This window comes from Heliangelus exortis, chromosome Z (assembly GCF_036169615.1).
Source record: "Heliangelus exortis chromosome Z, bHelExo1.hap1, whole genome shotgun sequence".
Taxonomy (NCBI): Eukaryota; Metazoa; Chordata; class Aves; order Apodiformes; family Trochilidae; genus Heliangelus; species Heliangelus exortis.
This window is the reverse complement of record NC_092454.1, coordinates 36,366,978-36,394,062: the sequence shown is the minus strand read 5'-3', so window position 1 is coordinate 36,394,062 and position 27,085 is coordinate 36,366,978. Positions and strand designations below refer to the sequence as shown.

Sequence of the window (27,085 nt, the reverse complement as noted above, 5' to 3'; positions counted from 1 at the left end):
AGATTCTTGAGAATACTTAAATTTCATTTTGCTTGAATTTAGCCTCTGACAAGCACCAGAAATACTTTTTCATACAGTCAAGAAATGAAAAACTGCTATTTCCTTTTGGCTGGTTAGGAACCTTTGTCTTTTATCTTCTATATTTGATTCACAAAATGTCACAGTGAAACAACTTGTTTCGATGGTGACCTCAGACTTACTGAAATAATTCTTGTTCTGGCACACTTGATTATAGCACTCAGGCTACTTCCGTTGCTTCTGATGTTAGTTAAAGGCAGTGTCTAATATTACAGACTAGAAGCATAACTTTCTAGAAAACCAAGTCTCTCTTAGTCATCGGTTTACAGTAACCATTTTCATAAGTAGGTGGTATTTCTGCCCATGAGTGAGCTGCTGATTCTAGGGTCAGCACATGGACTACATTTCACTCATTTTGCCTAAAATGGCACACCTTGTAATACTCTTCTCAGAATGTTAGTGGGAACTCTTTGATCTGAATTAAAGTCCAGAGTAGGGGCCTCGGAAGGCAGGACATTGTTAAAGAATGAAATATTAAAGACGCAAGATGCAGACGGTCCCCATGCACTGCAGGACAAAAGGGCAGAGAACGTGACCAGCCTGGCTAACAGGGAGCTTTTTCTGGGACTCAGGAAAACCAGGAGAGTTCACCACCTTTTGAAGAAGGGGCAGGCATCTTAGTATGACTACAGGGATCCTGTTAGTTCATGCAGAGGAAAAATTCATAAGAGACAATGAAAAATGTTTTTAGAGATACATTAACAGCAAAAGAGATATTAAAGGAAAATCTCCATCCCTTATTGAATGTGGTGGGGGGAACATTACCACCAAAGCTGAGGAAAAAGTTGAAGTACTTACTGACTTCTTTGCTTCAGTCTTTAATAGTCACACCAGTTAAGCTGAGGGTATTCAGCCTCCTGAGATGGAAGATGGGGATAGAGAGGAGAATAAACTTGCCACAATCTAGAAGGAGGCCATTAATGACCTGTTACAGCACCTGGACACTCACAGGTCTATGGAGTTGGATGGAATCCACCTGAGAATACTGAGGGAATTTGTGGACAAGCTTGGCAAACCATTCTCCATCATTTATCAACAGTTCTGGTCAAGAGGGGAGTGCCTCAATACTCAGTTTTTGGGCCCCTCAGTATAAGGAGATGGAATTACTTAAGCACGTCCAGAGAGCAACCAAGCTGGTGAAGGGCTTGAAGCAGAGGTTTTCTGAGGAGTGGCTGAGGGAAATGGGATTCTTTAGTATAGGGAAGAGAAGACTGAGGGGAGACTTTATTGCTCTCTACAATTATGTGACAGTGGGTTGTACTGAGGTGGGAACTCGTCTCTTCCCCCATGTAACTGGTGACAGGACAAGATAAAATGGACTCAGGTTGTGCCACGGGAGGTTCAGTTTGGATATTTAGGAAAAAATTCTATAAGGAGAGTGGTCAGCCATTGAACAAGATGCCCAGGAAAGTAGTGCAATCATCATGCCTAGAGGTTTTACAAAAAATGTGCAGACATAGCACTTGAGGTCATGGTTTAACTGGCTAATCATGTTGGGTCGAAGGTTGGACTTGGTCTCATAGGTATTTTCCAACACGTCTGTGTAAACTAACCTAGCAAACTAATGAGAAGTGTAGCTGTGCAAGGCAATTTGTTTACTCTCCCACGGAGTGGTGAGGCCAGCTGAGTACAGCTACTGATGTAATTCAAAATGTTTCAGGATCTATACAGCTCCTGATGCGTACTCTTCGCTGAAGGACAGCGTGTTTGCTTTCTTCCAGCACTGCATTCCAAGATTTTTTAATTATTATTTATTTTTTTTTTAGGTAAGGCAGGGAGTAATTTCCGCTTAGCGGTTCAGTTTCTGCCTAAAACCTCTGCTGTTGTTCGATCCCTCCTGCCTGGCTCTGAAGACGCCCCGCGCTCAGCTGGGGCTGAAAAAGAAACAAAGGTATTTATTGTACCTGTGGTAACCGCACCGGGGACAATCGGGCAGGGGACAGCCAGGGACCCACCCACCCTGAGGGAAGAAGGGGCGGCAAGTACGGCGCGGCGTGGCTCCGCAGGAGCCGACCCACAGGGCGCCTACAACAGGACCCGCCAGGACCCGCCAGGACCCGCCAGCGCGCAGCCGCGCGCAGCCGCGCGCAGCGGTGCGGGACGGCGAGGGGCTTATGGCGGTGAGGGGCGGTGACTATGGGTGTGCAGGACACAACCCCCTACTCCGCGACTGGCAGCGCGGCGCGGCCATTTTGAATGTAGTCAGGCAGGAGGCTGCAGGGGTGTCAGCCAATCGGAGTGTCAGCCAATCGGAGTGTCAGCCAATCGGAGTGTCAGCCAATCGGAGTGTCAGCCAATCGGAGTGTCAGGCTGGCGCGCCACGTGTCGGCGGGAGGGCCGGCGGCAGTTGGAAGCCCCGGGAAGTTCGGTTCGGCTCGGCTCGGCTCAGTTCGGTTCAGGCTCGGTTCGGCTTGGCTCGGCTTGGCTCGGCTCGGCGCGGGGTCGGGCAGCTCCCGAGGCGGCTGGTGGCGGCGGATGCGGGAGGAGGTGGGGGTGGGGGGGAGGTGGACCGAGGCTGGAGACGCGGTTCAGCGGTGCTAGGGCGAGGGGGTGGGCAATCGTGTTTGTGCAGCTCCCGCGCCGTCGTGTTTGTGCCGCGATGGCGGAGCGGGCAGGGGGCCCGACTGGGAGTCTGCAAGGGACGACTGAGGCCCCTTCCGGGCGGGGAGCGGGGCGCGCAGGGGGGGGGAGGGAGAGGTTGTTGCTGTCCTCTCTCCCCAACTTCTCCCTCTCCAGCCCTTTTCTCATCCCCGTGAGTGATGGCGACCGGCGGCGTCTCCAGGTCAAGCCGGGCTAGCGGGGTGCAGCGGAGCGCTGAAGGAATTGGTTGAGCGGGCTGGCAACGTTGAGTAGTGAAACATAAACTGGTTATAACCGGGCTTGTGTATTGGCTGTGTTACATACATAATAACATGCAGTGGTCCAGTAGGTCAAATAAAAAGAGTTTAGCTCCAGCTGACCACCCGGCCATGGTGTTGAAAATGTTGAAGCTGAGCCCTAGTAAGGATGCGGTGGGGGTTCCTCTGTGTGCCTCTGATGTAGGGCATGGTCGCTGTTGCTGTGGTCATCGGTCTGTCATGGAATTCCTGCCTCCCTCCCTAAATTTGTCTTGCTGTTTATTGACTCACTATAAACTTACAGCTTCCTAAAAACTTATACCACAGAACTGGGCTTCTCAGTTTTACTACATGTTTTATTTATTTTTTTTTTTTCTTTGCCACCAGATAGTGTCATCTGATGTCTTCCTTCTGTACTGAAAGAGTAATTTTCTTCTGTGGACATTCTCAGAACCAGTCAGGATATTTTGGGGTTGTGTCAGATGCATTAACTTCTACACAGAAGAGTTCCAGTTCACATAGTTGTTTTTAAATTTTGTTACTGTGAGTCAAATTATTTTGGCCCATTTTCCTTCTCCCTGCACATGAGTTAAATTTAAGTCCTAGGGCCAGAAACACCTTTCTTTACTTCAGTTAGAGGTGTGGTGTTCAGGTTTTGCAGTGAAAGCTGCCAGGAAAGAAGGGTGTTTAAGCTTTGGAGACAAAAGGCTAATATGTTGCTCATTGTCACCTTTACGGTTTGATGGTGACTTTTTGAAGCAGAGGTGTTGGATTATAATTTAGTAATTTCCTGTGGTCACAGTGTTGTCCTTTGTAAATGAGAGCTAAAATGAAATGATTTAGAGGGAACAGAGGAACTATTACTCTAGTTTCTGTTCCTATTATTACAGTTTCAGTCATCCAAACACTTTTTTTCTGAATTACATTCTTACAAATTACTGTCTTCACATGATATCCAATAATTCTTGTCCCATGTTGACATACAGAGTGTTTCAGAAGGTTGGCTGAAGCTTTCTAGTCTTTAACAATATGAAAAAAAGTTGGCAGTGTGAACAGTATGTGATAGCCTACGTGGGATAATGCCATCTTGAGTATTTATAAAAAATACAAATATACCTATCCTGTAATACACTGACTAATACTCCTACTGAGACCATGGAATTAGTCTTAATAGATGTGCCATAGCAATATTTAGAGATTCTCCTTGGGAGTTAGTACTTTTTTATTGTGTGAGTACTACAGTGTAACAAAAACTTATGCCTGACTACATTTTCCTAAATGTACTGGGATAAGAATGTAAGGTATGCAATAGGAAAAATATTTAAGACAACACATGTTTTGATTGGCATAGCAGAGAAGCTGACAGATACTTCTCTATAAAGTAGTCATTTGGGTCCTATTATGGTGGGTCAAGGAGTGTCCAAAGCTTTTGTGAGTCTACACACTTTGACATTACACAAAATGTAAGCTTTACAGCACTTAATGCTTGAACATTAGGCTTCTTGTGTTTTGGGTATACCAGTTTGTGTGGATGAATAAAAATGTGAGATGTTGTTTTTTTGTTTTTGTTCACCCACTTTTTCAACTGTATTCAGTAGTATTGGTGTAGTGTATTTGGTACATTGCAAGACATCAGTGTTTATCTGCCACATCACGAAAAGGGAAATGCTGTACAGTCTACATAAACATTCATGCTTTGTGTTTGCATGTTTAATTCAGATTGTGTTTCAAAATCAGTGACACATTAGAAAAAGCTTATATTTTCCCTCCTGTCCCCTCTTTTGTTTTAGGGAAACATCACGTAAAAGAAATGATTGAGTCAGTCAGAATAAGAAGACAATGCATGCTGGATTTCTACTCACATTATGATCACCTCTGTGCTCTTCAAGGCTCTGTCCCACTGAAAGCTGTGAAGGTTAACTCGACTCAGGGTGCTCTTGATGTAGTTGTAGATCGCATCAAAGCTGCTGATTGGGTGCCACTTCTGAGTGCTATCAGGCATAATAAGACTCTGACTTCTATTGGAATAAGAAGTTTTCATAATCAGGGTCTTGGAGAGTCAGGTTTGTAATGATGGCTATGAAAGACAAGTATGTTGATGTATGACTTATAATTTGTTGAGTAAAACTTTTGTGTAATTCAGTATTACAAGGGAAGGAATTGTAATTCCAAAAGAATTGTTTCTACTTAAGGAAAGCAGCAAAAAAGCAAGGTGTGTTTATGATTGCTTTTCAGTCAACAGGGACTGGATTTTACTGATGTGTAATTTTTGTTGTTTACTAGGTGTTGAAAGATATAAAACTTACTTTAGAAGGAGAATTCCAGCAATTCGATCAAAAGACTTGACTGGCCAACTATGCAAAGCTGTCAGAGGCTGTCTCAGTATATCAGATGTACTAAAAAATTTAGAACTGCAGGGTTTGCTTCTGAGGGAGAGAGATCTAATACTTTTAACAAAGGTGAGAATATACTAGTATACAAATACATAGAAAATATGCTTAGAACATAGAGAATTGTCGACTAAATTTTATAAGTATTTGTCACAGGCAAGGATGTTCCTCTCCTAAGGTACCCCTGTGTTTCCTGTTGTATGAATTATTCTGCCAGACATTTAGTATAACCTGATCTTGCTGGACCTGTCAAAAAGACACAACCTTCCCGTGCCTTGATTCATCGAGGCTTATTAGAAAGTACTTTGCAATAGCTTTGCCATGTGGGCATAACTTTTGCTTGTGATTGAAACTACTATGCATGTACATGACAGAAGGAGAGTTGTGGGACTCCAAGGACATAAAAACAGATGTTCAAAGTGTGTTATTAGAACACTCTCATGTTTGCTTGTGAGTGGCTTCTAGGAAAGGAGGTTGCTTCTCATTGCCAGAAGGCTACAGCTCTTCCTGAGGTAAAGAAATGAACCAGCTTAAACTGAGCTGCAAGGTTCACTTGTTTTCACCTTCCTCCTGATCCCTTTGAGTATCTTGTAAGTGAACACAAAAACTTCTGAGATGTTAGGGTGACTTGGTCTTCTCTCTATTTTTGTTTTTCAAGCCAGTTGACAAACATTGTTTTTATTCCAAAGGGTTTGGCCACAACTTCATCTCTAGAGAGCGTCTCTTTAGCTCACTGTCCAATTGGAGATGGAGGACTGGAAAGTAAGTAGAAGTAAAAATTTACTTCTATTTTTGTAGTCCTTTAAGCTTCTCAGTATTTCCATTCAGTTACAAGTTTGTCAAGAGTGCATGAAGTAACAATCCACAGTTTCTTCTATATGACTTTACATTTAAAGACTTGAAGGTCATCATTTGATGTTAGTAAATAGCCATACTACTTTAAAATTAGGATTATACTTTTATTCAGAACAACAGTCATAATATTTGAGGTTAACTGTCTGGATTTGTTCATGTTTACATAAGTGAACTGAAATAAAATCTGCTCTAGCTTGTTCAGATAGCCTTTGCTAAACACTACTGTCAGAAATATATGAGAATACTTCAAAAGCATTTAAAATAAACACTGCATTTCAACACCTGTTCTTTGTCAAGGCTTTTTTTGCCTATTAAATTTGATTCAGCTTCTTAATATGGCAACGAAAAAGTGCATAATCTAGCTGTGCTGCGTGTAGCTAACATGCATACTTTTGTTTCTTTCAGCAATCTGTCAGAGTATAAAGAATTCAACTACTATCAGATGTGTAAACTTCACAGGATGTAGCCTCACATGGAGAGGAGCAGAACATATAGCTAATGTACTAAAGGTAATGTAATCACCTTTATTGGAAGCAGATGTTCGCAAAAACTTAAAATGTTTGTTTTTTTTTCCTTTTATGTTCAAGCTCTAAACCCATCAAAGCTCTTTGAATACCGTATGTGAATACTGAAGTTAAGTATGTGAATAATCCTTCTGAAATTTGTGCCTTAGTATGCCAAAAGTAGCTAAGTTTGCTGGTGCAGGATTTAAATTCGGTCTTTATTAGTAAAAATAAGCTAGGGTTCAGACTGATACATTTTCTTTAAATGAGGATTAGGACTGCAAATACCTGACAGCTGTTCTGAGGAGCCTTTATTTCATTGTCACAAATTTTGAAAAAATGTCTTTAGCATATCTCAGTAAGGTTGTGCTAATACAATATGCTGGTTTATGTTAACATTGGTTTGTATGAAAGCACACGATTTTGTAGTCTGTATTTCCTATTCAAGATGCATTGAAAGCATCTGTCTGCCAGAAGAAGGTAGTAAGGTATTTTCTAGCCGTACTTATTAATTTGCATTGCAAATTGGATAGTCAGAACAAACTAGCTTGACTGTAACGTTTAAAAATTACTTGTATTTCTTTAACCAGTGAAGCTGTGGTTTTTATGTTAGCCATTAAACATCAGTTACAAAGATAACTTGTGGTGATCTTGTCATCAGTACTGGCTCTGCTTTGCACTTAGTAACAGCTTCTTTGTTTGCAAAGCACCAGGCAATGAAAAGGCATGGTGAAGCTTGGGCTGAAAGCCTGCGTTACAGGAGACCTGACCTTGATGATATGACCGGCCTGAGGCGGATTACTTTAAACTGCAACATGCTTGTTGGAGATAGAGGAGCAAGTGCCTTTGCAGACTGTCTAGGAGAGGACCTTTGGCTGAAAGGTATTATGAAATACTGACTCTTAAGATGTAGTAGGGGCAGGCAGAAAACTTAAAATGGACAGTTACAGCAAATGTAGACAGAAGAGTAGCTCACTATTTACATAGGGAAGTTTTTAGGGGAGAAGCCACTGTCTGAGCATTCACATGCCATTGAAGGTGTCACACACGCACCACTTGAGACTTCAAATGCTCAAACAAGACTCCATTCACAGCAATGGAGTCTGTGGCTCCAGCAAGCCACAGGTGCCTGTTTTGGCTCCTCACTCACACACACGTTCTCGAACGTTTTCTCTTTCTGCAGGCTCCACCCTAGGTTTTCTGGAGCAGAGTCTTGGACACAGAATTAAAAAAATCAAAATTATTTACACTGTACAGCTGGAAAAAGCAGCTTGTGCTGGGTGCCTCCAGAGAGTTGCCACAAACAAAGAAATCCCTGGGCCATTATGCCTTGAGGATTTATGCACTTGCCCCTCACACGCTCTTCTTGCACCTTTTTAGTTTAATGGTGATTCCTGGTCTGGGGTTCTTCTAACACCTTGTTGGATTTTTTTCTGTCTCCAGGCTGGCCATTAACTATTATTGTTTCGTAAATTACAGCTTCTGCTGGTGGTTGTTTGCTTATAATGTTCTGGTTTGCACTTGTGCACCTGCTTGCTGGCAGAACATGGGAAACTGAAAAGTCCTAGGCTTAGGATAAACACCACTTAGCAACAACTAAAACATCAATTATCAATGTTATTCTCATAATAAATCCAACATAGCACTGTACCAGCTGCTGGGGAGAAAAGTGATTCTATCCTTGACCAAAGCACATCTAGGTCAAAATCTACAGCTTGTGGCCTAAGACTTCATCAAATCCACCTACTCATGCTAAGCAAAGTAGCTTCTAATGTTAAACAAAGATATTAATCCTAGTGGTTTGTAAACAGAAGTAATCTTTTTTTCAAAAGAAATTTCTCTTCCTCTTTTAAATAGTCTATTGTGTTGTATGGTATTGTTCTCTGGTTTTTTTGAGAAGTAATTTGTCCTATAGGATATCTGTACAAAATTATTAATGGTGGTAGTGTAAGTCATGAAGTCAAATATTTACATGTTGAAATTATTTTATAGTTCAAGCCAGGTGTACAGATAACATACATTGTAATGGAAAAGGACCAGGATAGAGAATACTTAAGCAAACTGGGCATACAAAAGTCCACAGCCCCTGTTGAGATGCATCCAGAAGTGATAAGGGAGCTCGTGAATATCATTGTGAGGCCTCTATCAGTAGGCTCTGAAGGATCGCTGGGAGGTCTGAAGGGTGGCAAATGTCATTTATATCTTTAAGAGTGCTGGAAGGAAGGACTCAGGGAACTAGAGGCCAGTCAGCATTACTCTGTTCCCTGGGAAAGTGTGATGTGCTGACATCCAGAGGGACCTCAACAAGCTGAAGAACTGGGATAATGGGAACCTCATGAAGGTCAACAAAGTTCCAAGTCTTGCAACTGGACAGGAATAACCCTGTGTACCAGAACATGCTGGGGGCTGTGTGGCTGGAAAGCAGCTTTGCAGAGAGGGTCCTGGATATTCTGGTAAGCAACAAACTGACTGTGAGTCAGGAAAGTGCCTTTGTGGCAAAGAGGGTTAATGGTACCCTGGTCTGCATTTTGCAGAGACATGCAAGCAGGTTGAGGGAGGTGATTCTTCCCCTCCACTCAGCACTGGTGAGGACAGACCTGGACGCTTCTGTACAGGAGAGAGCTGGAGCTACTGGAGAGAATTCAGTAAAGCATCACTAAAATGATGAAGTTACCAGAGCACCTCTCCTTTCAGGGAGAGCTGAGAGAGGTGGTCCTATCTGGCTGTCAGAGAAGAGAGGGCTCAGTGTGGATCTCTGAAAAAGTATGAAAATACCTGAAAGGAAGGTGTAAAGAAAATGAAGCCAGGCTCTTTCCAGTGGTGCTTGGCGACAGGGCAAGAGGAAGTGGTCACAGACTGAGATACTGGAGTCTCCTGAATGTTGGGAAACTTAACTATGAGGGTGACCAAACAGTGGCAAGTGTTGCCCAAAGTGGTTGCAGTCTTTCTCTTTTGAGGTCTTCAAGAGCCCTCTGGACATGGTGAAGTACAAATGGCTTTAAATGAGCTTGCTTGAGCAGGACCATTCAGCAAGATGACTTTCAGAGATCCTTCCAGCCTCAGCTGTTCTGTGATAGTTCATGCAAAATATGCAATAAATGCCAACGTCGTGTTGGTATTATTTCATGGCAACCATATAACTTGCTCATGTGTGCAAGCAATGAACTTGTAGAAGCACTGAAGGAAGCCTCACCCACTGGAAAAGAGCAGGACTGAGATAATCTGAAGAACCTGAAAACTGCAGAAGTCCACAGGACTTGATGAGATCACTCCGCTGACCAGTCATCGGTTTTGGGACAAGTGCTGTTTAACATGTTTGTTAGGGACGTGGATAGTGGAATTAACTGCTTGACAACTTGAGAGGTGGCCCTATGAAGTTTAACAATGCCAAGTGCTTGGTCCTGCACCTGGGTCAGGGCAGCCTCAAGCACAGTACAGACTGGCTGGAGAACAGATCGACAACAGTCCTGAGGAGGACTTAGGGATGTTCATTGATGAGAAGCTCATCATGAGCCAGCAATGTGAAAAGAAAGAAAGCCAGCCATATTCGAGGCTGCATCAAAAGAAAGTTGGCAAGCAGGTAAAGGAAAGTGATTCTCCCTCTGCTCTGGTCTTGTGAGACCACATCCTGGAGTACTGTGTCCAGTTCTGGAGTCCCCGGCATCATGGACACGGAGCTCCTTGAGCAAGCCCAGAAGAGGGCCACAAATTTCATTAGAGGTCTGGAGCACTTCTCCTCTGAAGACAGGCTGAGAAAGTTGGGTTTGTTCATCCTGAAAAAGAGAAGGCCACAGAGAGAGACCTTATAGAGGCCTTCTGGTACCTGCAGGGGGCCTACATGAAACTAGGGGTGACTTTTTACAAGGGTGTATAGCAGCTGGCCAAGGGGGAATGGCTTTAAGCTGGAAGAGGGTAGGTTTAGGTTAGAAGTTGGAACGAAGTTGTTTAGTGTGAGGGTGGTGAGACAATGGGAAAGGTTGCCCAGGGAAGTTGTGGATGCCTCCTTCCTGGAAGCATTCAAGGCTAGGTTGGATGGGCCTTGAGGCAACATGATCTAGTGTTTGGAATGACATGATCTTTAAGCGGCATCCAACCCAGACCATTCTGTGATTCTATGTCCTCTTTTCTTGTGCTTCATATTCCATGAAATTGAGGTTTTCAGCAGGTATGCATTAATTGTATTAGATACTGACCACAGGTTATGGCACTGAGTTCTTTTTTTTTTTTTTTTTTTTTTTTCCTTCTTCAACATTTTAGCACTTGATTTGCAGCAGTGTGGAATATCCAATGAAGGAGCAAAGTCATTGTTAGATGCTCTTCAAACTAATACAACGCTAGTCATACTTGACATAAGAAAAAACCCTTTAATTGGTATGTACCTCTATCTGCTTTGTCCTCTATGTTTTTTGAGTTTTCTACTTTTCAGTAACTCTGGGGGAAAAATAAACTTTTTAAGGAAAAACCCTGTAACAGTATTAGGGTAAACACTTAAAATGGGGAAAGAGAGCAGGGTAGGTAACATGTATAGCATGCTTACTCAATGATCTATTTGTTGCATAAATGCTTGTCTCATACAGGAACTTTGCAATGAGCTATCTTTATTCATTCTAGATCACATTGTGATGAGAAACATTATTGAAAGAGTTCTTATGAATGGAAAGAGCGCTGATTCAGAGGTGTGTATGTGTTTGGAATTTTCTTTATAATTGCCATTGCATTTTGTTTTATTGTGAAGGGTTAATTTTCATTACAGGCAGTGAAAATGAAACTTTTGTTTTTTTTAAATATTAACTTTATTGGTAATACAAAATCATATTAGGGAAGTTTTTATTACTCTGGAGAGCTGTGCTCTAAGGCAGTCATTCCTAGCAAGCCAGCATTCTGAGAATGAAAGCAAGAGCCAGAGTTTCCTTTTTATAGGGTTGATGCCATTTTTTTTTACTATAAAAGGAGATGTGTTTTACACAGGAGAAAGGAAAATATTGGATGGGATATTATAGAAGTGTTCAGGGAACAGTTTCTGAAACTGGAGCAGTCAGGCTTCCATTGACACTGTTTGAATTGGACCTTTGTGGGCTTCTTGTTATTCCTTAAGTTTATAGTTTATTATATAAGCTTTATGTAACTAGCAGTGTTCTCCATGTGTCTGATAAAATCCCCTCCAATCTTAAATGAGCACCTCTTTAAATATCATTACTAAAACACTTTGTCTTTAAAAAAAATTTCCAGTATAAGTGGCTGATGTCTCCATCTTCCAAGGATGCTTTCAAAACTAGACCAAAGAAAAGAACTATTGTCCTAGGAAGTGGTCGAAAAGGAAAAGCTACTATTCGTATTGGTAATAGTGTCTTTATTTTCTCTGATTTTTATCTACAAAATAGTATTTTAATGTTGAAGAGCTTTAGTTGTAAAATACGCAATGTGTCTAAATGTTCTGTGTGTAGACAGAACGCTTGCATGAAAAAAAACAACCCCAACAGTTAATTCTTTATGCAGTAATATGTCTTCTACCATCAGTGGTTTCTGTGGGAAACTTTTTCATTTTTTTAGTGCTGCTAGATATCTGACTGGAAAAATGATAGGATATACTGACTTAATTATATGGAAGCATTGCATGTGTTTATTCTGAGTATATCCAGAAGCTTTCACTTCCAGAAAGCTTGGCTATAGTCGGTTGCCTGCATCTTCTGATGTAACATTTCTGTAGCAGTGCTTTCTTCCAGAATGAGCAAGCATGCACTTTTCACTTATGTACAAGGTGTTTTAAGATTATTTTTTTTTAACTTCATGTAAACTCATTATAAATAGTATGTTTTAAAATAACATAGATGTCTTGAATATTTGTAATTCATTATTGATAGCTGAGATACATTAATTTTTTTTTCATTAAGTTGCTAAAAGTTTCATTGTAATGCATTTGGTTGTCTTCTATCTTTGCTCTAGTTATCAGGAGGGAGAGAGGTAAGCAAAAATCAAATTGAAGTCTTTGTACAAATAAGCTGTGGTGATCAGGGTGATAGAAGAACAAAATGCCTGACTTAAATATAGCTATGATTATTTAGGGGTTTTGGGGTGATTTTGTTTGGTTTGTTTTTGTTTTGTATTGTTTTGTTTTTATTTAATGAGAGGGAGTTAGGTGAGAAGTACTCTGTTTACATGTTTAGAACAAACTAAAATTTGGAATTCTGTTACCACAGTTCGCATTGTTACACTGTTACAAAATTAGTTGTTCAGTTGATCTCGAAACAATAAGCTGAGTTCTCACTAGTTTTAACTGGATGAAATATTTGGTGAGCAGTTTTCTGGGCTCGTTAGTTTGACTTATACAGAAGCTGGGTAGAGTGATCATCCACACTGGGTATTTATTCTAAATTTATGTTGAGTGATAGTATATGATTTAAATAAAAATGAAAGTTTGGACTAGGAATATTACTTTTCATCATTTTTTGTTTTAAATGGAGGTATTACTGGCGTTTTCTAGTGATGAATGTGAGAACCAGCATTGGCTTCAAGAAGCCACTAGAGGGCAAGTTGAGGCATATAGATAGCCTTACTTTCTGTGTGGATTGTTTAGGCTCCCACTTGAGGCAGCAGCTACGTATCTGAGATTAATAAATGTGATAAGCCTCTTTATCTACAGAACTTTACCTCCTTTTTTGAATAACAGCGTGTCTTCCTTAGAGCAGCCTAACATAACAGCCAAGTATATCAGCTTATAATTGCAACAAGATATGCTCTCCACCTCTTGTTTTGAGAAGTAGAACAAAAGTTTTTGAATGCTTCTTCTCTCCTGTTCTTGCTGTCCAATGCAGGATTAATGTCTAAAAAGTCTGCAAGTCCTGGGAAAAAAAATATGATTGTGAAAGATAGTTACTCACCAAAACCACTACCACCAGGCACAAAAGGCTTCCTTCCTTGGCGGACTGCTGAACGTGCAAAGAGATGCAGGTGAGTTTTCATAATACAAGGGAAATTATTAAAGCATAACAGGTGCATGATAAATGTATTGGAGAGCAGATTGGTTTTGAAAAGTACATATTTTCAAGATGCACACAGAAATCTATGCTGCGCCCATAATTTTTTCTGTTTATACAGATTTTGAGGATGTTATATAAATTCTATTCCAGTAAGATTTTAAAATACAAAAAAAGGATATAATTTGATGGTCATAGGAATACTAAAATGTAACAAAAAAAAATCCCCACAACCAAACTCACTGTGTGTTTGTTCTCTTGTTACTAATGGCTTATCAGACTTAAGCAGTCACAACTTAGTTTTCTAAGCTTGTAGTATACAGGTTTTGGTATCCAGTTTAACGTGCCTAGATATTTTTTCCACTTGTTTTTATTAAAAAAAAAAAACCTAATTTATGCTCTATCATAACTGTTTCAAACTTCTATTAAACTTGTTTTTCAAAATACTGAGCACCAAATTCTCCCATTGGCTTCAGTTCATAATAATTAACTAGACAGTTGTTGAAGATACTAATGTTAGCATCCAGTAATGTTGCTCTAATTCATCATTAAGTAGGGGTATTAATAGAACAAAATGAGAATGTAACGAGTGTTAAAGGGATGCAATACCTTGTCAGATGCTGGTTTTACTCTCAGGTTTTACCTGTTCTAGAATCTCATGTTTGGAAATGGAAGTAGCAGTGGTGACATTATAAACCTACTTTTCTCAAAAGTGTTTTTTTCTAACTTTAGAGGGGGACCAATGGAGAGCACTGAAGAGCTACCAGTGAAGATTCAGGTACTCCATTGTGTGGTGGTTCATTTAGCAGATGAATGCCTGAAAGAAGAGAGAAGTGTTCTAATTAGTATCTTTCTAAAAGTTAGGATATAAGTTTACTTCAGCATTTGGTTGAAACTTCTTTGACGCTTCCCATTCCTGTATCACTACCTTTTGGTTTCTTAGCTTTATAACATAGCATGCTGGGTTTGAGTATGGGCACAATCACTCCAGAGGCACTAAGGAGAATTAACAGCATTTTTCTGTGAAAGGTTCTGTTTGCCCCTTCCTCTCTTTCCTCCTTTTGCTTTTGGGCTACATACTTATGTTTGCATCCATCTGTTAACCTGTGTAGTAAACATATAATCAGTAGAAAAAAAAAATCCGTGCTTTCTTTCTCATCCTTCACAGCCCATTTCCATCACCCCTGTGACTTAAATTCTTGCCACATATTCACACTATATGCACACGTAAGATTTTTTAAAAATACTGCTTTATGCAAATTTAATCCAAAATTGTGTAATGGGACAATGTATTTGCATTATAAGGGACTCAGGGAAGTGCTTGCATTTAAATTAAGCTTTTCGTGATGTTTTATTTTTATTGCACAGTGTAGTGCCATGAATGGGTGCGTTTTTGTTTTGTTTTTTTTTTTAATGTGATTAGACAGGTATTCCTCTGAAAGTGACTGTAGAAAGTGCTTCTACATCTGAAACCGAAGATTTAGATGATGTTTTCCAACATCCTGATTTAGCAAGATCATTAGATAAGATGAATGTAACAAAGCATGAACAATTACAGGTAAGAAGCATGTTCTGTGCCTTAAACTCCATAAAGATAAATTATATGACTCAAACCATATTTTAATCAGAAAATTGTGGTTAGGCTAATAAACAGCCAGGGAGCAGGACTTCAGAGTAACTTTTAATTATCCTGCATTATGTCTCACAGGATTCTGTTTCAAAAGATATGTCTCAAATAAGCAATGGATTTCCAGTCTCTGAACAGTTCTTATGAAATTCATATGTACACTATCAGCGTATTGTCAAATCCAGGCCAGAGTAAGGAAGAATTTCACTTAATACATACAACTGTAGTATGCATAATTTCTCTGTTCCAGTCCTGAACCACTACCAGTGCCTGTAGTCTTTTCATTCAAGCATTTTCTTTATAAATGTAATTTATCTTTTTATTTCTAGGTGCTAAAATGCCATGTAAAAAAATTCAAAAACCCCAGCCAAGTAGAAGTGTATTAAAACTCCCTTTTATTGAGCTTGATAATAAACTTTTTTCATTTGTTTTTTCTTATTCCCTCTACTTCTTTGACAGTTCAGAAGCTGGCAGTAGTGAGACTGACTGCTGCTGCAAATGTCTTGACAGGGAATGTTCTTAGAAAAGGAATGCGAAACAAAGGGGGCATTTCAGTTACTCAGTAACATAGCTGAGATAATCTAGCACTATTATAAAGTGACACTCTCAGGTAGGAAAACTGGGTTGTTTCTGAAGAGTAAGGATTTGAATTCTGTTTGGAGAATCTGCAGTGCCTTCATGTGAATACTACTAAAAATAAGACCTATAGTCTGTCTGGTTTTGGTGGTGGTTGTCATAGACCACAGCACTAGGTAAATGAAATGTTTGTGTGTATAAATGTTGAGACAATATAGTTGTCTCACATAAGGAAAGTGCAGTTGAAACTTCACTTGTTTCAGATTTCTACTGTGGAAGGTAAAAGGACTGATATAATAACTAAGTGCCTTTTTTTTCAGCTGATGTATATGTTCTCTTTAGTCCTACCTGTTTTCTCTCTAAAGCTTTTGCTTAGGAAGATTATCAAGTTTTTGATGTGTAGCTGGAACTTAAGGTTTTATAGGCTTCTTTGTAGGTGATTTCATATTACTGTTAATGTGCAATATTTTACCATTGTGCTGTGCAGCCTCTTCAGCACTCATAAAGATCATTGTGTCTGGAATGATGGAATTCAACATTGCATACATATTGCACCAAAACCTTCTTTGGAGCAATTATTGTGCCTTCAGGAAACACTTGATGTATTTATCCTTAGAGAGGGAGGCAGATTGCTTTCAGGCCACACTGCAGAGGCAGATGGTGTTTTGTGCTTTGGGAAAGGGTTGTCATATTGCCCCATGTTGTGTTACCCATAGTTCAAGTATATAGAGCAGCTGTAAGGAAACGATAATTTGTGATTAATTTGAGCTTCCTGTGAGTTAAAATTACAAATTTTAACCTACTTCAGAACTGGTTCTAAATTTCCCTGTACTTGTAAAGGTCCAGATTTTCATAATTTTCTGAATTTGTAAATCAAAGTACTGGTTTAGGTTGTTGTTGCCTCTCTGACAGCATTGTTTAAGCAGTCTGGAACTGTTTGGTTCTGTGCCTTACCCATAATTTCTATTATATTGATACAAAGCACAATTTACATTGTGGCAGAACTGAACTAATAACTTGTCACTGTTGAATTGTAAGCTCTTATTTCCTGCCCCATCCCTTAGTTCATCCATTTCTTGTATGAGTCTTTTTCTCTTTTGTGTCTTTTTTCATGTTTATCTGACCATAAGGCAAGTTAATTGAACTTACTGATGTGGAGAAAACTCTTGTAGTTCAACAAGAAGAGCAAAGTCCTGAAAGTAGGGAAGAACAACCCCGTATACCAGTGTGTGTTGAGGGCACAGCATCTGGAAAGCAGTGTTGCAGAAAAGGCCCTGGGGGTCATGGTGGGCACTCCAACTGGATGCAAGCCAGCCGTGTGCCCTTGTGGCAAAGAAAGTGAATGCCATCCTGCACTGCCTCAGGAGAAAGCTTGTTACCACCAAGCTGAGGGTGTCAATCCTTCCCTTGTATTTGACACCAGTGAGGCCACACCTGGAGTACTGTGTCCATTTCTGGGCTCCTCACTCCAAGAGAAACATTGGCATGCCAAAGAGTCCAATAAAGAGGCACACAGGTTCCTGAGGGTCTGGAGCATCTCTCTTCTGAAGAAAGGCTTAGTGAGTTGGGACTGTTCAGCCTGCAGAAGTGAAGGCTCAGGGAGAAAGTTATCCATGTATATCAATACCTCAAGGGAGGGTGCAAAGAGGACAAAGCCAGGCTCTTCTCAGTAGTGGCCAGTGATAGGATAAGAGTCATTGTTCTCAAGTGAAAACATTTGAGGTATCAGGAAACACTGTGTTCATGAAGGTCACTGAACACTTGCACATATTGCTCAGAGCAGTTGTGAAGTCTCCCTTTTTGATGATATTGAAAAGCCATCTAGATATGGTCCTGGGGAGCCTGTTGTAGGTGGCCCTGCTTGAGCAGAGGGTTGGACCAGGTGACCTACAGAAGTCTCTTCCGGCCTCAACCACTCTATGATATCCAGGTTAGTTTTCAGCTATCTTAATGAATCACAGTGGCTTATGTGATTGGGTGCATTCCAGAACAGTAAGCAACTGAAGTCTATGATTGATAAGGTGAGAAGGGAACTAGAGGACTCATTTCATGTATCTTAATTTGGCTTATATACTGTCATTAAACAAGTCTTACTGCAGAGCTACTTGAGTGAGGAGCTAACTTGAACTCATCTAGCTGAAAATTTCACTGTAGCAGGCCTTGACACAGCCTTTCAATAAAGTAGGACAACCAGCTGTGCTAGAACATTGATGGGACTGCAAAGTGGGAGTAGTATTCCCACAATAAAAGGTGGGAACTCCTTGAGCTGTGCCAGAAGAGATCCCCCGGTATTGCTTCATGTGAGTCAGTGACCAGACTTTTCCTTCAGCTTGCACGTATGTGAGAACTCTCCATACTTCTGCACAAAAGGGGGCTTGAAGCATACTGCTTAGTGAAACAGTATTAGTTGTGGTTTTATTTTTCAAAAAATCCTATGGGTAACAAAAAGCTTAATTTATTCTTAAATGAAAAACAACAACTGATAATTATTCTTTATTTCCACTAGAGGGTAGAAATAAGTGTCTGAAGTGTCAGAATAGCCTCTGATGAAGAATGTAGTTGAGGAAACTCCCAGATTTTGAAATTTTAACTAAGGATATAGATGGTAAACTTTACCCTTAATATAGTTAGCTTAGTAACTACACATTAATAGTATGTGAATTACGTAGTAGTAGAGATTGTACTGTGACTCTGAAAAATAAGGACAGCAATGCAATCAAGTAGAAAAACATGGCTAATAAGTTACTGAAGTTTTTATACTTTGGTATTTTTTTGTTTCCACTTTCCTGTGTTAATTTTTTGTATTATATAGTTATATAGGCAGATCTCATGTATTTCTGTAGAATGTATGTTACTGCTTGTACAGCCAGTTGCCAGTTGGCTACAGTTTTTGTACAGTATTGTATTTTGTGCTAACTTTTTTTGAATAAATGTCATGGTAATTTATCTGTGTTATGATAGTTGGAGCTGGAAGAATGCATGGGAAAACTGAAGGAAGAACAAAGAGCTAGAGTAAAGGCTGAGGAACGGATAATAGAGGTAATAAGACTTAATTACTGAATCATCTTTACTTATACAAAAGGCACGAATCAGACTATACACTAACTTAATTAGTAGTAATTATCAGTGACCTCTAATGTAGTAGTTACCAGAATTTTGGTTCAAAGCCACGTGGGTCATTTACTAGCCTAAGAGCAGTGATGAAATCAGCATTTACTAATGTGTTTGTTCTCCTAATCCTATTCCAGAGCCTTGAACTCCAGAACAAACTACTGTTTCCATGTGTTTCATTCATTTCATGCATTAATTATGATACAGGGCATCTTGATGTTTGCTTTTATTGAGAAAGTGACTAAATCTGTTTGTAATTTGCAGCAGATGGCTGGCTCTTTGAGGTCTCCCACCTTCTTTATCATGACTTGCGTGAAAAGCAGTTTGTTGCAAATGTTTAATTTGGCTTATTCTATCCCTTTGATTTTCAAGTTTTGTTTCTGCAAACAATAAAAGTGTCAGGTGGCTTTCTGCATAGCATGTTTGCCATAGCTGGCAGTTGCAAAGTGCAGTTTGGCATTGTGAGAGAACCAAACTAGTAAGTTAAATTAACAACAGCTGAATTGGGAGGTCTGTTTCTCTTTAGTCCATTGTTGCTAATTTAAGATCCTTTTGCATCAATAAGCAGAATTTCTTGTAATGGAGTTTTGTTTAAGACAGTGCAAACCAACAGACTTGGTTCTTAGATGTGATATGGAGTGGGATGAAAGTGGTGGTACCCTTTGGATCGGAGTAGCAAGCGGTGCCCCACAGAACAGGGAGCAAATACCCACAAAGGACTCTGCAGCCTATAAGGTTCACTGTAGTCCTCTTGTGTGACCCCTCCCCATTCTCCTGTAATACGAAGTGCACCAGCGTGCTCTGTTGGATATATGTTGTTTGAATATTTAAATGCTTTTTAGGCTAAATGCTCACTGCAACAAATAGTTCTGTCCTACTAGACTGCTTGGACCTAGCACTTTGTCTCAGGAGAAGGGATAAGCTAAATAGCAGTAATATCTAAAATTTCTAATTCTGTTGCAAGTTTAACAGCAACCATACTTATCCAGATGTATAATTTATTTTGTCCTTCTCTCATAAAAAGCCTGTGGTATCAGTGAATGCATAGATGTAATCTTAATTGAGTGTCTAAGTTAAAGTTTCTTTTCAGCACAAAACCCTCTATATTCTACAGTCAACTTTCAGTGTGTCCTCGGTTTGATTAATGTGCAATGTAAAGAAAAAGCAAATAATCTGACAGTTTTCAATTTTGGAATGCAAAGTGCAGGAGAGAGATACAGTAGCATGCATTCCCCTTGGTTCAGAGTGATGAATATACAGAAGGCATTCGCTTACATTGAAGACTTTTATTAATGAAATAAACTATTGGGGGTTAGCATGTCATATAATACGTGTAAACTAACATGATATGAAAGCTGATTTTTTTGGTTACATTTGTTCTGCAACATTCAGCACATACTGAAGCCAGTGCTGAGTCAGCTGTTTTCTGTCCCCTTCAGCAGTTTCATTGTGGACTGCAGCTGTGGCCAAACAAACCTGCACAGAGACACAGTACAGTGATCTGAATGTTTCTGCTACAGGAAGATCTATATAAATTAAGAAGATCTATATAAATTATGTCAGTTAATTTGGGTATTTCTCTTTGTAATACTGTTCTATAGACTGAATTCTTTGTTGGTTTTGTTTTTTATGTTGAAAATGACAGAAATTACCTTTTTTCTCCTATTTTTTTTTCCTTCAGCTGGAAATGGAAAATGCAAGATTAAAGAATCAAAATACCTCCCTATCTGAGGTTATTCATACACAGTCAATAACTAATCAGATCTTGGAAGATGAAGGTGTTCTAGGCAGCATTGAAAACTCTTTCCGAAAGTTTCATGCTTTTTTAGATCTCCTTAAAGATGCTGGGTAGGTTGTCTCTTCACTGAAGTCTTACTCTTTCTGCTGAGACCTTTTTTCCGAAATTATCCTCTCAGAGAAGTGTGCTGTCTTCTCCCCCCAGAAATCTGGGACTGTAATTGCAAAGAACAAAATAAAATTAAACTATGTATTTATTGTTTAGTCCTTTCTCAGGGGGAAAAATATGAACCAGGCACTGTCCATCCAAATTCATGTATCTGTTCTTGGGAAAGGCTTTCAAGAAGCATATTCCAAACGAGAAGAAAGCTTCTGTTAAAGCATATGTCCAAGCCTATTAGATCATCTGTGACTCTAACATTCCCCTGACATGGAAGGCTCAGTATACAGTCTAACTGGCTTTAGAAAGTGTATTGTTGCCTTGGGTCCTCTCTTATAAATTGAACTACAGAAATCTAGGTGGATGAACCTGGCCTCTGTACTTAAATTCTGGATTGTTTATTATTGTTTGAAATATTTTTGAGAGAATTTATTAAAGTTTATCTTAATGTGCTACCGCTGTACTTGCAGTTTCTCAGAGGGTGGTGCAACCTTCCCATTGTCAAAGAATTTCAGCTTCAGTGTTTTGTAAAACTTAGGCAGGCAGGCATTGCAATATCATCCAGAAGAATGAAGGGATGACATGAGGATGTGTAGTAGTCTATTCTGTGTGTTCAGAAAAGACTACAAAATGTTTTATTTTATCCCTGTCTCTTGCTTTCTTCTGCCTCCAAATTGTAAAAATGTTAACTTAATGTTCACCCAGAGGCTATGTTCTGATTTTGTGCTGGTCAATGGGTAGAGTTGCTATTACTTCCTAAGAATTAATTTAAAACTTTGGAGGAAGGAAAAAACTGCTCTTTTACAGAGTTTCCAAAATGCTCCTACAGAAGCCACAAAATCTCTATCACCAAGGCTGCTGTTCTCACTGAGCTGCTGTTTAATGTTTTGCTGTTGGCTGATGGTTGCAACTTCTCACTTCCAGTTGACACTTAAAGCAGCTACATGGGAGGTTTGGCCAATTTGTATGCTGGCAGGTGAAACAACACAATTGTATTTCTGAAGCATGTCGGAGTTGACATGGACAGTTAGAGATTATTCTAGTCTGGGGGATGTTCACCAATCTTTTTCATGAATGATAGAGTTTTAATCTTCTGCCTAACAGGGAATCTGCTCCGAGATCAATTCTGACTGGGAGGACACCATTCTTAGCCTCCTAACACTCAGTGAAGACTGACAGTTTTGAACCTGCAGGGTAGCTTGTGCAAATGTAGGAAAATAGCTTTAACTACTTATTTCCATTTTTATTAAGCTATTTTAGGCTTCTCAGAAAAGAAAAGCAAAGCTATCTTCAAAGCTTCAAACAGATTATATTTGTTCTTCTTGTTTTGATTGTTTACATCTTCCACAGGGTAAGAATTTTTCATGCCATTTTGCATTAAACATTTACATTAAACATTATTTTACAGGCTTGGACAACTTGCTGTATTAGCTGGGATAGACCAGTCAGATTTTGGTCTTATGGGGCATCCACAAATGAATTCTACTATCAGCCAGCCTGTTAATGTGCTAAAAGAAAAGTCGTTTGAAGAAGAAAGACAAGAACATAGGCAGAATAGCAAAGTAAGTCTAAAGAGGGAATGGTAGTGGCAACATACTTGATGCTGTTATGTACTTTTTTGCTGTGTTCCTCCTCTGACTGAAAGTAATGATTACCAAATGATCCACGAAGTTATTATTGCAGTATTTTTCTATATCTTTATACAGATTATAATAATTCAATTATTAATGTAAGCTTTTAAAGTTATTGCTATTTGTAACACAAACTGTAGTATTTTGTTATGTTTTAAAGAAACATATGATTTAGTTTCTAGTCTGAAGTCAGTAAATAGAAAACCTTTTGGATTTTTCAAGGGAGATAATAAAGTTTCCTTTAAAAAAACCCCTGAACCTACACCAACCAGGCTTAAGTTTTTAAGGCAATTAAAAATTGATACTGGCAGCCTACAACCTTGTCAAATTTGGACTCATGACAAGAATCATTCTGTATTCCACTGTGTTTCTTATACCCAATATTTCCCCTGTTAAAATGTTCCAAATTTCTCAAGAACATTGTGAGCTTTTAGACCATAATGGTGAAATATGCTAGGTTTTTTTTTTTTTCCTACAGTTTCCAGAATTGCAGTTTGAATCTGCTAAAATTATTCAGTGATAAAGTACTTCTTATTGCAGGTGCTTTGACACTTGTAACAGCTTGGATTGCCAGTGTTTTCAGCTGATGGACTCTTCTGCACTGTGTCACTAACTTGTTTATACAGTTTGGTTTTCTAATTCATCTGCCTTTAGAAGTTTGAGCTTAGAGTCTTAATCTTAAAGCTTAAATACTCATGGTAAAGGTTAATTACAAAAATTAACACTACTTACACTTGCCTTCTGATTGGTTAGTTCAGACTCTTATAACAACTTGGTCTTGTGGGATTGACTACTGGGATCATGCTATTGTGAACTGTGAGCAAACATGAATTGCAGGTATTTCAGAGAGACTTTATTAGGCTTTGGCTGCTTCAGTATAGCTGACACATTTCTGTAGTGTAAAGTTCAAGCTAAATATGTGAAACTCTGATACGTCTGTTCTGTGTAACCACTACCCTCATGTTCCTCCAAAACCTGCTCTTTGAAAGATTGAAAAGGTTGTGATTCCTATTATTTCTGGATCTCTTTTATGATAAGTAAAGGCTTTACTTTGCTATGCAGTTTTGATTATATGGCAGTGGCAGTACTGGATTTTTTTTTCTCTAGTTACACCTGTAATTTTATTGGAATCTCTTATTTCAGAACAGAGCTGAGGACATCGAAGTTTCTCTTCCTGGAGCATTTCAGTCCCATATGACTGGGGATAATGCCTTCTCTGCTTTTAGAGAAATACAAGAAACTCAGACTGCTGGGCAACAATACCAGCCAGGCTCACAGGAGGAAAATGAAGGTCAGACAATTAACAAAAGTAAAGAGGATGAGCCTCGAAACAGTACTCCAACATTCTGTGAGAGGAGAGTCAAACAAAAGGAACATGCAAATGGAAATAATTCAGGAAGGCAATCGGTTACCAGTATGCATTCATTTTCTGATTCTAGCATGCACGTTAAAAGTAATGGTAGCAGAGTATCTAGTGGTGCTTCTGGTGAGAAAAGCAAAAAATGTTCCTCAGAGAAGTACATCCCTTTAGCAAATGAAACAGCAGTGACAAGTGATGGAGCACAAGGACACCAGAGTAGACTGCAGACAGTAAACCACTCTGGAACTGATACTGTAGGATCTGGCTCTGAAATACTAGGAGGAATCCAAAGTGTTGCCAGCATTTGAAAAGTTTTAAAATGTTTGAGCTGTTCTTCAGACTTGCAAAATTAAAAATAAATTGTGTCTGCCTCAGTGTAGTTTGAGCTTTTTGTAAAGTAATGTAGACTTTGTAAACTTCTAAAGTATTGCATGCTATTTAGTATTCTTGTGTCATGTTTGTGTCAGCTGTCAGTAGAATTTTGTTTTGAAGTATGATGAACTGATAGAATGGTACCCTTCAGTTTGTACCACATAGCAAGGACTCCTGGCATGTGGACTTTATTCTGTACCACAAGATCTCATTTTTGAGTGTAAACTGTTTTGAGCTAATAAAATTAATTTGAATACAAATTATGCTTTTCCTTTACTTCTGATGTATTGCAGTGGAAGTGGGAAAAAGGCTTCAGGGCAAAACATGATTTCATGCCTGTCAGTGTGTGTTTGACATTCCCAAAGGTAGTGAAAGTCTCAGATCTAAAAATGAACCTAGAAACATCTCTAGAAGAAATATTTCAGTACAGCCCTTCTTCCTTATTGCTATGACTGCAGACCCTACAATGAGACATGCTGAAAGGGGACTCTAGGGGATGTCTAGTCCAATTCAATTAGGTTGTTTTCAGGACCTAGGAAGTGAGAATATAGAACTAAAGTAGTATCTTTGTTCTAGAACTCCTGAGGTTTGACCCCCAGCTTTTGTTGCAGTCCTGTTGCTCAAGCCACTGATTTGCAGCTTTTGAACTCTGGCACGGAGTAATGCAGATTTTCATTTGCCTCATGTTCTACATCATACTGTTCTGCATCAGGAATAACAAGGAGCACTTCAGTATGGCCCTGAAACATAAGGCAGGGCCATCTTTCTTAATATTTGTACCCTTGCCTAAGTACCATGAGAAAAAGTAACCAGGCAAAAGCCTAATACAACAATTATATATTTATTAGGGTTTAATCCAAGTTCATTTGTTTCAACAATGGGAGTGAATTTTGATTTTGAATGAACCAGTCAATTTTATTTCCTTAAAATAACTTTCTCTATGACTTTACATGTGTGTGCCTGTGTCAGTACTGATGTGAAAGAAATTTCTTAAGGTGCTGGCAAACTGGGAGAGTAACATCTGACTTGGCAGTGCTTATCTTCACGAGAAGTTCAGATGTTAAAAACTCATCAACTTGTGCAGCGGTCCTGAAAAAGCTGCCTTTTAAAAAAAGATAATAGTTAATACTGCTATTAGTGTTGCCTAAGATTTTGAATGATCTTAATAACTTGTTTGATACAGACTTTTTTCCTTTTGGAAGCATGTATTCCATTTTCAGAGTGAAGAGTACAGAGGGTAATGGAGCAACAGAAGATGTTTTTTACAGAAAAGAATTAGGCTGAATTGGCTGAGGGGGAAAATACTGTGTAGCTTTCTTTTTACTCAAGCCATCTGGCTGTGCTGAAGAGTTCTGGAAAGTAGAAGATGTATAGAAATTCACGATTCCAGTTGCTTGACAGTTACAAAGAAATCTATGAATCCTCAGATGGAAATTTTCTACCGAACAAATAGCATGAGATTCCTTTAGCTATTGCATTATTGCACAAGTAATTGCACAATGAAAAGACATTATTGATACAGACTTTATCACTTCAGTATAATGGCAAGTAATATGCTAACCTATGCACTTTTTTAGATATTCTTCCAAACACTGGAGGTCATAATTCAGTCATGGATAATAGTCATAATTCATTCATTCAGCCTGTGGTTTTGGTTTGACTGAAGAGTTACATGCAGTCAATATCTTCAGCATTAAAATGTTAATTGTTCCCTTTTTAAAACGAAAACACTAATAATTGTGAAATGGGGGATAAAATTATAATTGAAATGTGTTCCTATTTATGAGATTAGGAATTACAAATCTGTTACTCATGCCTAAGAATCCTGTAAAGGGCTTAAAACAGTTTTATGTATTGTATGCCTGTAAATAGGTAGCATATACCATTTGATTTAAATAACTACTAGCATTTGATTGAAGTATTAATTATGTAAAAAATAATCATTTATGAAAAATTGAGCAGGCAGTCCATAACTTAGATGGGCCTATCTTTACAGTGGAATTACCAAACTTTCAAAATCAGAAACATGAAGGATCCTCCATCCTATCACTGGAGCTGCTGTATAGCAGTCTTACTATAAGAATCTGGAGGGCATACTTTGTATAGTTGAATGTTTGATATGAAATCAGTAGAGAGAATGGGTGTAAGTTACTTGTGAGAGAAGTATTTTTTAAGGCTATTGTGAGCATTTTGGAATTTTCAAGGACTTTTAATGATTCCAAAATGCACTTCAAAAAATAGTTTGTATAATTAAAAAACATTTTCTAGATACATATTTAAGAATAAAGTGTTTTCATAAAAAGTTTAAGTAAAAATTTTTGTCTAGATATACATACATTTTAGATGGTTATGAAACCATTTTATACTAAGTTTTGGTATAAACTGTTCCAACCTCTCACAGTTAGTTAATGTTTTATATTTTTGTCTGTTCTTGTTTGAGATAAAATCCTGAAATCAATAGGCCAGCTGTGTGCTAGAGAACACGTTACTGTTTACTTACAAAACTGAAGCATTTTTCCTCTCTTCGTTTGGGCTGCCCAGGAATTACTTTCACCCCTCAGTGCAGGAGCCAGGCCTCTGAAAACCAAGATAACCCCAGGCCTTTTTTTAAACTCCCTGTATTTTATGAAGTCCCACCAAAATCTGCTATTCTCACTAGTCTGCTGGAGCAGACAGCTCTGCTGCCTCCTGGAACAGCTACCAGGTTGCTGTGCAGTCAGCATTATTTGTCTTACAATAGTGACGTCAGTTTGCCTGTAATTGTACCAGGCAGAGGACTCCTGTGTGCTTGCTCTCCTTGAGTGAGCTGTTTTTTTCCAGCAGTAGTCAAGGAAAGTTTTTCTGTCCCAACACATCATGAAGGCATGATGGAGC

The 27,085-nt window shown here is 39.1% G+C and overlaps 1 protein-coding gene across 5 annotated transcripts; it reads left to right on the top strand.

Moving 5' to 3' along the window:
- The first annotated feature begins 1,849 nt into the window (after positions 1–1,849).
- On the top strand, positions 1,850–24,471 carry CEP78 (centrosomal protein 78). Of its 5 annotated transcripts, none has more exons than XM_071730906.1 (16): positions 1,850–1,969; positions 4,706–4,978; positions 5,199–5,374; positions 5,995–6,067; positions 6,566–6,669; positions 7,371–7,545; positions 10,921–11,034; positions 11,275–11,339; positions 11,893–12,001; positions 13,476–13,611; positions 14,370–14,415; positions 15,061–15,195; positions 18,802–18,879; positions 20,633–20,799; positions 22,257–22,410; positions 23,623–24,471. In XM_071730906.1, the coding sequence occupies exons 2-16, from the start codon at positions 4,726–4,728 to the stop codon at positions 24,145–24,147; spliced, it is 2,310 nt and encodes a 769-aa protein (XP_071587007.1). In that variant the 5' UTR covers positions 1,850–1,969; positions 4,706–4,725; the 3' UTR covers positions 24,148–24,471. The 5 variants fall into 5 exon arrangements, with proteins under 5 accessions (XP_071587007.1, XP_071587005.1, XP_071587009.1 ...); XM_071730904.1 differs by lacking the exon at positions 1,850–1,969 and adding an exon at positions 2,478–2,565; XM_071730905.1 differs by lacking the exon at positions 1,850–1,969 and adding an exon at positions 2,486–2,571.
- Positions 24,472–27,085: the final 2,614 nt, after the last annotated feature.

What these genes read in the sequence shown, in the direction of transcription:
- CEP78 (XM_071730906.1), top strand. Translation starts at nt 4,726, where the DNA reads ATGATTGAGTCAGTCAGAATAAGAAGACAATGCATGCTGGATTTCTAC. An exon ending in AGAGGACCTTTGGCTGAAAG is followed by an intron (nt 7,546 to 10,920) that starts GTATTATGAAAT and finishes TCAACATTTTAG; the next exon opens with CACTTGATTTGCAGCAGTGT. An exon ending in GAACGTGCAAAGAGATGCAG is followed by an intron (nt 13,612 to 14,369) that starts GTGAGTTTTCAT and finishes TTCTAACTTTAG; the next exon opens with AGGGGGACCAATGGAGAGCA.